General features: G+C 38.2%; 1 protein-coding gene across 1 annotated transcript in view; it reads right to left on the bottom strand.

Moving 5' to 3' along the window:
- The window catches only part of hcn2b (hyperpolarization activated cyclic nucleotide-gated potassium channel 2b), a 38,443-nt gene that overhangs the window by 16,445 nt on the left and 9,659 nt on the right, over window positions 1-12,339 (bottom strand). Inside the window, exon 4 of the mRNA XM_037681709.1 lies at window positions 504-722. Coding sequence (XP_037537637.1) covers window positions 504-722 — 219 coding nt within the window. The remainder of the gene's footprint in view (window positions 1-503; window positions 723-12,339) is intronic.

Below are 12,339 nucleotides of genomic sequence, written 5' to 3'. Positions count from 1 at the left end.
CAGGGCCACATAGAGACAAACAACCATTCACTCTCTTACTCACACCTAGGGACAATTTTAGAGTTACCAATCAGCCTAACACGCATGTTTTTGGTCTGTGAGAGGAAACCGGAGTACCCGGAGAAAACTCATGCATGCACGGAGAGAACATGCAAACTCCACCCAGAAAGGCCCCCGGACCGGGATTTGAACCAGGGACCTGCTCGCTGAGAGGCAGTAGCTCTACCAGTTGCACCACCGTGCTGCCCGCTAAATTATTTAAAAATAATTTATTTTAAACTTAAAAAATCCATGCCGATCGTGCGGCTCATCCATCAGTCAGCCAATTGTGTGTCGTTCAATCTTACTTTGAAAAACTGCGATAGAGCGAGTCCATGAAAAACGAACCGCAAAGTAGCGAGGGACTACTGTACCCCATTTTCTTTTTAAACTGATGACAGCTATTTGTGGAAGGAACAACATTTTTTTAATGACCATAAAACGCTGAGAAGACATGTCCTCACCTTCTCTTGATACTGCCGTCTGGATGAGTCCAGGGACTGGATCAGAGCTGTTGCATGGCCGATAAAAACAGCATAGCATGTAGCTCCTACAATCATACTCAGCATAGTCAGCCAGATATCTGACAGACTCTCCGGGGCCTGCCGGCCATAACCGATGCACAGCATGTGACTCATCGCCTTGAAAACAGCAAAGGAGTAGAGCTCTGACCAGGTGTCATTCTGTTCAAAGAAAGGAAAGGAGAAAAATAGGCAGTTATAGACAATGATTTAATAAAACAACATTTAAAGTGTATAAGCAGAAAAGCAAATCCTTGGGATGAGTTGAGTCAAGAAATTGTCCATAAAAATGAGAACTTGAGGGCCTGTGTTGCATTATAGGAAAAGAAGGAGGAAGTCAAAACAACATTGGGGAACTCCTAGGAGGCCTAATCAGTGAAGTTAAGAGGGTAGGAAATTATTTCCTTTGAGAGGAATGATAATGAGAGGTCATTAAATATGCCCTTTCAAAGCTGTGTGTGAGCAGGAATCTACCAGAGGCAGCGACAGCCGTGTAGCGGTGACCAGGCTGCTGCCGGTGAGGAGACACTTGTCTCCATATAAACATCCGATTGTAATTTACAAAGGCATTAATGAGGCTGCTTGATGACAGTAAGAAAATGGGATGAACACAACCTGCATAACTGTAAACAAAACCTCAGCGTCGTTCTATTAACAAGGAGGTCTCTGGTTCGAATCGTGGCTGTGCAGTACTTATTTAATATGTACAAGAACAACAAGGCATACAAGGAAAAGACGTAACTGAAACAAAAGGACATTCAGACCAATGTGTCAAGATATATTAGGTGCCAACTGACCCTAGGTAATGCAGAGGACAGCAAAGTTCTATTCATTCATCCATTATCTTTACCTGTTTCTTCCTTGAAAGGTCATGGGGGTCACTGGTGCCCATATCCAGCAGTCGCTGTGCGAGAGGCGGGGGACACCCAGGGATGGTCGTAAGTTTATCACAGGGACGCATAGAGACAAACAAGACAAACAACCATTCACTCACTCACTCACACTGGACAGTTTAGAGTTATCAATCAGCCTAACATGCATGCTTTTATTCTGTAGGAGGAAATCGGAGTACACAGAGAAAACCCACACATGCACGGAGAGAACATGCACACTCCACCCAGAAAGGTCCCCGGCTGGGATTTGATCCGGCGACCTTCTCACTGAGAGGCAACGGTTCTACAAACTGCACCACCGTTCCATCGAGAGCAAAGTTCAAAGAAATTAAAAAAAAATCCTTGAAAAGGCTACATATCTAATACAAATAAAAAATTAAAAATCTGTCTGTAAAAATGAAATAGAAAAGCTTGCATTTAAAAAGTAAGACAGTGCATTAAATATGGTGTTAGGTGGTCAACATGCTATCCAGAGAACAAATGGCACAATCATTTGGAGCACCATGCAGAGGAATTCAGTGCTAGAGACCTTCACATTACAGTCAGCCATCGACCTGTACAAATCTGGAGAGGGGGTCAGAAAGTGTGAACTAAACTTCCTCTATGTGCAGGCAGAGAGGAGACCACGTTGTTTAAACCACAACCAGAAGCTTAGGAGACTGATTACAACTCCATCAGGATAAATTAGGATGTTGTACAGGCCAGTGGATGATCTGAGAAGCACATGGTGAGATAAAACATCTGGTATTAGTGAAAAATATTCATTTTACACAGATTACAGAGACTGAGAGGGAAATCATGTACATGCAGATATTTCTAAGGAGAATGAGTGAACATGGCTGTTTGTCCTGTGATGGATTAAGTCCTGACAATGAATAAATAAATGAATGAATGTGTTGCGACACACCTCTTTACACAAGATCCAAATGACTGAACATTAAGGTCATCAGTGGTCATGATTGTTTTCACCTTTACACAGCTTAGACCTCAGCATTTACAACTGCTGATGAGGTTTATTTCACATAATCCAACCATCCATCCATTATCTTTACCCGCTTATTCCATTTCGGGTCACGGGGGTCGCTGGTGCCCATGTCCAGCAATCTATTTGACATAATAATAAAATAAAATGTTTTAAAAATTCCACCTGAGAACTGTAAAAGATGACTGCCTATTTGTGTAACAAAAGTTTGTAGTTATTTAAAAGATTAAAATATATATAAAAAAATAGATATTTTATTTTCCTTTTTAAGCAATGTTTTAGTTGAATTCAGTTTTATTTTTCTCATATTTACTCCTTTTATGAGTTTCTGTCTGTCCATGTCACTATGTGCTGAGCATACGCCGTGTTAGTGCCAGAGGTGCTTAAAGTCCACCAAACATATCAGTCCATCTATCAGTGCATGTACTTTGTAGTTGGTCCAAAGGTTTAACCAACTCCTGATACATTCAGCATCAGCATCAGTCATACATCAAAGCTGTCCTCTTGTGTACTCCATACGGGATCCTGTCATCATCGTTCCATAAAGTCCCTGAATTTCGAGTACGCTTTGTTCGATCCTGGTGCAGATTGTTGTATATTATTTTTGTTTGTTTGATTTGTTTGGTTTGTCCTTCCATTAAAGTACCTTTGGTTTTATCAACCTGTCTACTCGCTGCCTCCTTGACCACCGACAGTCAAATGTTTCACGGTTTCCTTGATATGTGTAAAACAAAATACCTATATCACGATTCTCTGTTTTGTGCAAGATCAGGGCTGTTAACACAGCGACAGAAAATATAAATCACGTAGTCTGAAATGACCCTTTAGTCAATGTTAGTTTTTTTGTGTATCTCACATGCAGTATGTTTTACATTTTTATGACCAGTAAGTCACAAGAACATCAACAGATCCCAAAAGTTCTTGTGCAATTTAAAGTATGTTGTGTGTTAATTTTATGTGATCATGACTGTAAGGGAGAAAAATCACTGTAATGCCATTTAATTAGTGATATGTGACTTATCTGTGCTGCTGATTATTGTGTGCTGCTTTATTCATTCATACCCCTCTGCTCACCAAAAACTCATGTTCGGGCTGCTGTTGTTACACACTATTGTTTGACATTATTAGTGTTTTGCATATAGCTTAGTGTGTATGTTAGATCCTTATATACTGTTTCTTTTTATACTTTATATTTTAGCTGTTTTAGGGTGTAACAGGGACCTCGAGTACATATTTTGGTTCCCCTTCATGTACCACATGTGATGAAAATAACAATAAAATTGAATTGAGCTTTAACTATTGAGTGGTTTTTTTTTTAATCAAATGCAGAAAAGTTTGATAATTTCAAACAGCTGAAAGGACAAAACAAGCCATCTGAAACACTGAGACCAATGTTGGAGTTTTCCTTAATGTTTCACATTCCAAACAAAAACAGAATAATAATTAAACTAAATGGTCATAACATGTGAAATTAGAGAATTGCAGGTGGAGTGTGTTTTCCACGAAGAGGTCTGCTTTCAGCAACACAACAACAAAAGGCTGCAGAGTGGCAGAAAGGCATCTGTGTGTGTGTAGAAGAGAATCAAGACTCCAAAAATAAATATGGCTCCACCAAGTGGGCTGGGACTAAATGGTGGATGTAAAAACAAAAAAAGAAACAGTGGAGTGAAACAGATTGAATAATAGATGAATGATGGGCACTTTGATTCTGAAATAGCACGGTAAGAGAGTCGGAGAGACTCTATATCCACCTGAATCTCAGCTGTTCTCCTCAGAGGCTTCAGTTTGGGAACCATCCTCTGCTTTAATCAACATCTATTTTAGCTGCGGGGAATATATCTGAACTTAGCTGACAACAAAGAGGCTTTATATTTAGCTTTTTGTGAGCATAAATTGTGTCTGCTCTTACCCTGCTGCACACAGTACCTTCAAAATAAGCTAAAATGCCAAATAAAACATTAATTCAGCAAATTATGGCTACATGCTTTAAGGAGTGCCATGCATTCTCTCTGTTCATAAATATAGTTCAGCTTTTAGCTTAGACACAGTGATGCAGCATTATGCATCGCTGAAAAAAACAGAGCTAAACACTGACATGTCTCACAACGTTACTTTGCATTTTATATTAGTCTAAATCGTATTTTTGTCTGCTAAATATTATAATTCACAATATTTTCCTGATAAACATTTTTCTACTTGACCTCAGTGCTGAAAAAATTACAAAAATAAAAAGTAAATTAAAATAAAATATAACATTTGGCTGAATGATCTACTGGAGTCCCTGAATATCTGCACACAAGTTGGTGATTTGACTCTTTAAAACCTCATTTATGCTCATTAATATTGTATGTTTGTTTCTGATGTACAGTAACATTACACCTTTTCCAATTTTTTTGTGTAGCTCTAATAATGTGCACATTTATCTTAGTCTCTGTCTGCACCGGCTACTCACCTGCAATTCTGCTTTAATGTTGTAAACCAATTCATATTTTCAGTGTCAACGCTCAGTTTTTTATGATTTCATGTTCAAAACAGAAACTGATGATAGTGGGAAAAAGATCAAATTGTACAGAGCCACCAACAAGATTTTATATCAGAACATTTTTCACATATTTCCCATTAGTTGTAACAATGCAACTTGACTATTTTATCAAACAACTTGATTTATATTCTTCTTCTTTCAGTTGTTTCCTTTTCAGGGGTCTAGCTAGTCATCCTCCTCCATCTCACTCTGCATCCTTTGTCCTCACTTCATCTACCTCCATGTCCTCTCTAACTGCATCCATATACTGTATCTCCTATTTGTTTTTTTCATGGCAGCTGCATTTCTAACATCCTTCTACCAATATACCCACATGTCCAAACCATCTCAGTCTGGTCTCTCTAACTTTATCTCCCAGTTGTTCAATTTGTGCTGTACCTCTGATGATCTCATTCCTAGTATTATTCATCCTTGTCACTCCTGAAGAGAATCTCAACAGCTTAATTTCTGCCACTTCCAGTTCTTTCTCCTGTCTTTTTGTCAGTGCCACTGTCTCCAGACCAGACAACATAGCTGGTCTCACCACTGTCTTTAATTTTTCCTTTGACCTTTGCTGACACCCTTTTGTCACAAATTACTCCTGAAACTTTTCTCCATCCACTCCATCCTACCTGGACTCTCTGTTTCACCACTTTACCACATTCCCCATTTTCCTGGACAGTTGACCCAAGTTCTTGAAATCCTGCACCTTTGTGACCTCTGCTCCTTGTAGCCTCACTGTTCCACCGGCCTCCCTCGCATTCATACACATTTTCTGTCTTACTACAGCTGATTTTCATTCCTCTTCTTTCAAGTGCATACCTCCACCTCTCCAAGTTCCCTTCCACCTGTTCATTGTTCTCGCCACAGATCACAATCGCATCTGCAAACATCATAGTCCACGGGGATTCCTGCCTGACCTCATCTGTTAGTCGGTCCATCACCAGAGCAAACAAGAAGGGGCTCAGAGCAGATCCTTGAAGCACTCCCTCTTCAACCTTTAAGCTATCTGTCCCTCCTACAGCACATCTCACCACTGTCCTGCTGTTCTCATACATGTCCTCATGCCAGTCTAACATACTTTTCTGCCACTCCAGATTTCCTCATGCAATACCACACCTCCTCCCTATGCACTCTGTCATGTGCTTTTTCTAAATACACAAAGACACAATGGAGTTCTTTCTGACCCTCTCTGTACTTTTCCATCAGCATCCTCAAAGCAAAAATGGTGTCTGTGGTGCTCTTTCTTGGCATGAAACCAAACTTCTGCTCACAGATTTTTCACCTTTTATCTAAGTTTAGCTTCCACAACTCTCTCCCAGATCTTCATCGTGTGACTCATCAACTCAATTCCCATATAGTTGCTACAACTCTGTACATCACCCTTGATCATAAAAATGGGCACCAGCTCACTTCTACTCCATTCCTCATTCATCTTCTTATCCTAAAATATGCCATTGAATATTTGAGTCAAAAACCTCCCTGCCATCTCTCCAAAACATTTCTAAACCTCCATTGGTATGTCATCAGGTCCTACTGCTTTCCTCTTCTTCCTTCTTTTCAGAGCTTTTGGAACTTCACCCTCACTAATCTTTCCCACTTCCTGGTTCACAGCTTCTATAACTTCTACTCTTCTTTCTCTTTCATTCTCTTCGTTCATTAGCTTCTCAAAGTACTCCCATCTTCCAGTCACACTCTCCTCACTTGCTAGAACATTACCATTCCTATGTTTAACAATCCTAACCTGTTGCACATCCTTTCCAACCTGATCCCTCTGTCTGGCCAATCGGTACAAGTCCTTTTTGCCCTCTTTAGTGTCCAGCCTCCCATATAACTCATTATACACCTTCCGCTTTGCCTTTGCCACCTCCCTCTTTGCTCTACATTGCATCGCCTTATATTCCTGTCATATTTCTTTTTGGCTAACCCCTTTCTTTGAATATCTTCCTGCACTTCACTATTTCACCACCAAGTTTCCTTATCATCCATTCTCTGTTCAGATGACACCCCAAGTACCTTCCTACCTGTCTCTCTAATTACTGTTGTTGTAGTAGCCCAGTTATTTGGAAGCTCTTTCTTACCACCCAGATCCTTTAACAGCTCCTCTTTGAATTTCTCACACCATTCTTCCTTCTTCAGCTTCTATCATTTGGTCTTCTTCTCTGATTTTACTCTTTTTCTCTTCTTCACAATAACTTTTATTCTACACACAACCATCCTATGCTGTCTGACCACACTTTCTTCTGCCACAACCTTAAAGTCCCCATTTCCCTCATGTTTCCTCTTCTACACAGAATGTAGTCTACCTGCATACTCCACTCATAGTTCACTATGTTCCTCCCTCTTTTGGAAATAAGTGTTGAACTTTTAATGTGTTACTGAAATAATCCTTACTCTAAATTCAACTGGATCAATTATTTTGGTTTATAAAACAGAGCATTTCTTAGATAGTTGTTGCAACACTAACATAGTTGATCTAGTTTGAATGAGGTCATTTAACTCAGCAAAGGCATAATTAACATGTCACCATTCTTTCTACAATATAAAGCTTAACATGGACATGATAAAGTGAGAAATGTTTACAGAATCTGTACAGGCCATCAGAGTTGTTGGAGAAATGTGGTGAATAAAGCAACATGGCATCACAAAGGAGAACAAATTGTGCTACACAGAGGATGAACTTTGACCTCCTCTTTAACCTCATGCCTCCCTTTCAAAAGATGAAGAATGCATGCTTTGAGATGTCCAGAGATGAGTAGACGTAATAAGAGAAGCAGGTTAAAGCAAACAGGGGGTTTGGAAGTTCATGAATGAATTCATAAAACATTTGAACAGAATAAAAAGGGAAATTATAAAATTTGATTTATTTTTATTACACATCCATTTCTGAGTTTTAGGCCTGCAAAACATTCTCAAAAAAGCTGGCTAAGTAAATGTCTACTACGTCATAATGTTGCTGCTCCTTATCAATGAACCACCTAGCATGCAGTATAAAGACTAGTGATGTGTATTAGCAGTTATTTGAACCATATTTATTAATGTGTCTGAAAAAAGATTTATCTGGTCAGAACACTATGTCTGCCTAGAAATGTCCAGTTTTGGAAAACGTTACTGCTATTTTATCTATAATAAAAGTTTAAAGAAGAGTTTGTGGGTGTACATCTGAGACGGAAAAATTTTTAGCATTTGAGCAATGATGGCTCCGACCGTCGCTGTTGCACCATTTCAAGTTCCAAGAATCAGGATTATGATGGGAAAAATACAAAGCAGCTTACTGAATAGCAGGTTTTACACCTTTTTTTTTTTTTTGACAAATTGGAGACTTTCAGACTACTCTTTATTCCTCGAGGGGTCTGGGAATTACCATCCATCCATCCATACATCCATACATCCATCCATCCATCCTTCATCTTTACCAGCTTCTTTTTCATGTTTTTTAAAAATCCCATTCATCTTTTAATGTCACAATCGTATAAACCATCATTTATTTTTCTTTTGCCTCCATAGTGGCTTTATATTTTCCCTCTTAGTTACTGTACCTGATGCAGGCCTGAAATGCAGGAATGGTTGTAAGAATGAAGCTGAAGAGACAAAAAGTGCTCAACCCATCTATAATGCAATAAAAGTCTCTTTATTTTTCATTTGACTCTTACAGACTCCAGAGATTTTTGATCTGTGGTTGTACGTTGTATAAGCCCTACAACTGATAAGTTGGACAACTATCAAAGGATAATCATCACAAACTGGCCCCTGTTGTGACCAACCTAACACCAATTGTTTCAGTTTAAAGTCTTATTGGGGTTTATTAAATGCTGGCTCTAGCTCCGGTCTTGTCTCTTTCAACGTGCAGTGTGGACGGTGAATTATGCTTCTGATGGAAGGCAGAGCATCCTCACAGCAACGTTTAAATGAGAGCTGAAAACAAGCCTTAAAAAAATGACTGAAATGCGATTTGGATCATTTAATCATATTAATTTTATATGAACAAAGTGATGTCTGCCTGCTCAGAAAAACGTGCATTGTAAAAATAAACTGCAGGTTTCTAACAAATAAAAATTACATTTACACCACTTTCAGAAAAACATAATCTACAATCATGATCTTAGATATGATCACGTCAGGTTAACGTAATAAAATCTTGTTACTATTGCTACAAACACAACTTCCTGTAATGCTGATGCTACTGTATGTTGCTGAACTGTTAAATTATGTATCCTGATATTTTTCAAAGTCTTTTAAATATGATATATTCTGCACTTTTAACAAAACATTGCTGCTTCATTTGTAATACAGAACAGTTTACAGAGAGAATCTTTGACTGGCTTTAGTTTGTGACTTTATCACTGTACCACATTCCTGGATGGGTAGTGAAACTTCAGCCACAGAAAAGAGGTTCAGTTGTTTTGTTTTAACCTTTTTTTTGTTCACTCTACCAAGGTCACAATTATGACTAAAATGTCTAATCTTAAAGTTTTACATGTTAACGCATATTAAAAATCCTCTGGTCAACCATTTAATTAGTTTTGCAAACATTATCTTAGATAACTAGAAGCACAACTATTGTTATTATTATTTAATTGCATTTGTTATTCAGAATTATTAACTAAACTTCAATCTTTAAGCCATGTGTAAAAAACTGAGCACATTCAAACGGTGTCCACATGAATTAGGAGCGTTTGTAACAGCCAGGTCATCGATTAACAGGACATTGTAATCACTTTAATCAGATGTGAGAAAGCTCATTCAGACAATTAAAAATTAGAGGAATAAAAACTGACTGCTTGTGTTTCATTTCAAATAGATTTGTGTGTCTGTGACAAAGCCAACGTAGTGTTTATATGTTCTGCTGGCGGGATCAGAGAAATGTACGTTCAGTCTTTTTTTTCTTCTAATCTGTAAACAACAATTTTCTGAAAGGATGCTGGATTACCTAACTAGAAATGGCATGATGAGTGTGAGAAACTGCATATTTAAAAGAAAATATGTGTTAATTAGTTAATTAAGCCACCATCGTTACGTGTCCAAGCCTATAGATTGTGTGTGTGTGTGGGCAGGAAGGGGGGGGGGAGGTGTCACTGTGCTTTTTGAGAACACCCACGTTCTCATGAGACCAACATAATCAGATCTCCTCGCAGCCTCTCCTCACCCAGGAAACAAAAAGCCTCTGCACTTCTTGTCCATTTGCAGAAGTCAAACAGCTGCTTTCACTTTCCTGACCTGCAAACCCTCACAGAGACAGTGAGTTTGTTAAATCCAATCTGCAGGCATGTAATGCTGTTTGGCCAAACTAATCATTCTGTGCAAATAAAGTAGTTTACTAAACATCTACAGCTATTAAAGCCTTATCTTTTCTATACAAGCAGGCCAATGTGAAGCCCTTCCTGCTGATGGCTGTGGGAATAATGGGAAACGGACACCTTCACATTATAATTGCACACAAAGCTGTGATTACAGAGATGAACCTTTACATCCTGTCTGTCCGTTAGCACAAACTATAACCTTGATGCCTCTGTAATGCAGCAGAGCGCTCCCAGCTCTCTATTGTGGAAATAACTCAAACAAGGTTATGGAAAGGTTTTAATGGAAATGTTTGTTTTTTTTTACAGAAAGTGGGGAATGCATTTTAAGATAAAAATTGGGGTGCATGGCTGAAAGAACTTTTAGTGCCTACATTTGATGGAATCCATTTGCTGGACGGTAGAAATCTTTTGAAGATTCTCACTGTTCTGCCTGTGAGCTCGCACCTCTTGAGCTGCTGCAGGGTGCAGGGCTTGATGGAGGGCTGGCTGCAGCACAATGGCTAATGTCACAAGTTGTCAGGGACTCAATAGGAAGCTGGTCTCAGGTGGCTAAATGCAGCCTGTACCGAGCCGGAGAGCAGCCCTTTGGTTTGAGAGTGACGACCCTCTTGAGTCTTACTGCCTCTGATTGCACAGTGAGGAGAGAGCTGAAGGAGTTGGTGACCTGTCAGGCCCAAACTTCATCAACCAGTTTTATAAACTCACATAACACAGGGCTGCAACCTGTGCATCAATTTAACAAACAAATATCTTTAAGCTATTGTGAATTGCATTTAGAATATACATTTTTTTATTTATGTGGACTAAAAAGGTCTCTACTGCTGCAGAAGATTCGTGAGAATATGAATGTGTAGGTTATTTAAAAATAAAAATAAAAACTTTTTCACAAACTCCCAAACAGTAAACAATATTTTACATGTAAATTCTGGTCAGAAGTTTAACAAATTATAAGTTCAAGTTTCTTTATTGTCATTCGCATCACATGTGTTACATGAGGTGGAATGAAATTGTGTACTCAAGGTTCCAGATAAACCAAAAAATAGCAAAAATATAAAGTATTACAAAAACAGTAAATAAGGATCTAAGATATATGCTAAACAGTACGCTAAAAGATCTAAGATATACACTAAACACTAATAATGTAAAATAATATGTTGTGTTAAACAGCAGCCCGGACATGAGTCTGTGGTGAGTAGATGGGTATGAATAGAGCAGCATGAGATCAGCAGCATGGATAATCAGCAGCACATAGGACTTTTATTCCTTAAAGGAATGCATATTGCTTTGACACCAGTTTTAGACTAAATTCATTTTATGATTAGAAATGACTGAGTTGAAGCCATTTTGGTCAAATTTTGAAAATACCTTAAACAAGTTAATCTGTTGAAGATTATCCAGTGAAAATTTTCTGTAAGTTTTATGAAAATTAGTTTTGTAATTTATGAAATGTTCTGCTTATAGTCCAGACAAATGAACATAACACACAGATATGAGCCAAAGCATTATCACCATTTTGTCTTTGGCAGCGAGCAGTAATAAAAAGGGAAAACTACAAGTAATTAAGGAATTTGTTGAATTTTTTTTGTTTGTTTGTTTATTTTATTTTTTCTCAAAATGGCTGAAATGTGAGAATAATATCAGAAACCGTCCAGTATTTCTCTTCTTTGCTACAATGACGGACTACTTGTGTGCGTTTTCATAGTTGGAAGCTACAGTAAAACACTAAGTATTAAAGACTTGAATTAACATAGTGGGGAATATGTCATCTAGTAATGTGGATTAAACTCCACTTATTATACTGACTGATGAAGCGTTCCAGATCAAAGGCGAAACATTTCAGCACAAAAAAAAGAAACTGTCCAGATGACCTGACTGAAAAATGTTGGATCCACTTATTATAGTTTATATAGTTGCACATAAGTTATGTAGACATTAAATATTGCATAATTAGTTTGATGTCTTTCTGCAGTAAAGTGAAACCACCTTCCAGTCTTTAATTATTTAGCTGATGGATTTAAGTACTAAATGTTTCTACCAGCTTAGCCAAAATAAAACATGTTTGTTTGTTTTTTAACTCTGATAT

The sequence above is a fragment of the Nematolebias whitei genome, chromosome 9, assembly GCF_014905685.2.
Source record: "Nematolebias whitei isolate Nwh7 chromosome 9, NemWhi1, whole genome shotgun sequence".
Taxonomy (NCBI): domain Eukaryota; kingdom Metazoa; phylum Chordata; class Actinopteri; order Cyprinodontiformes; family Rivulidae; genus Nematolebias; species Nematolebias whitei.
The sequence above is the reverse complement of the archived record's forward strand: the minus strand, read 5'-3'. Positions and strand labels throughout refer to the sequence as shown.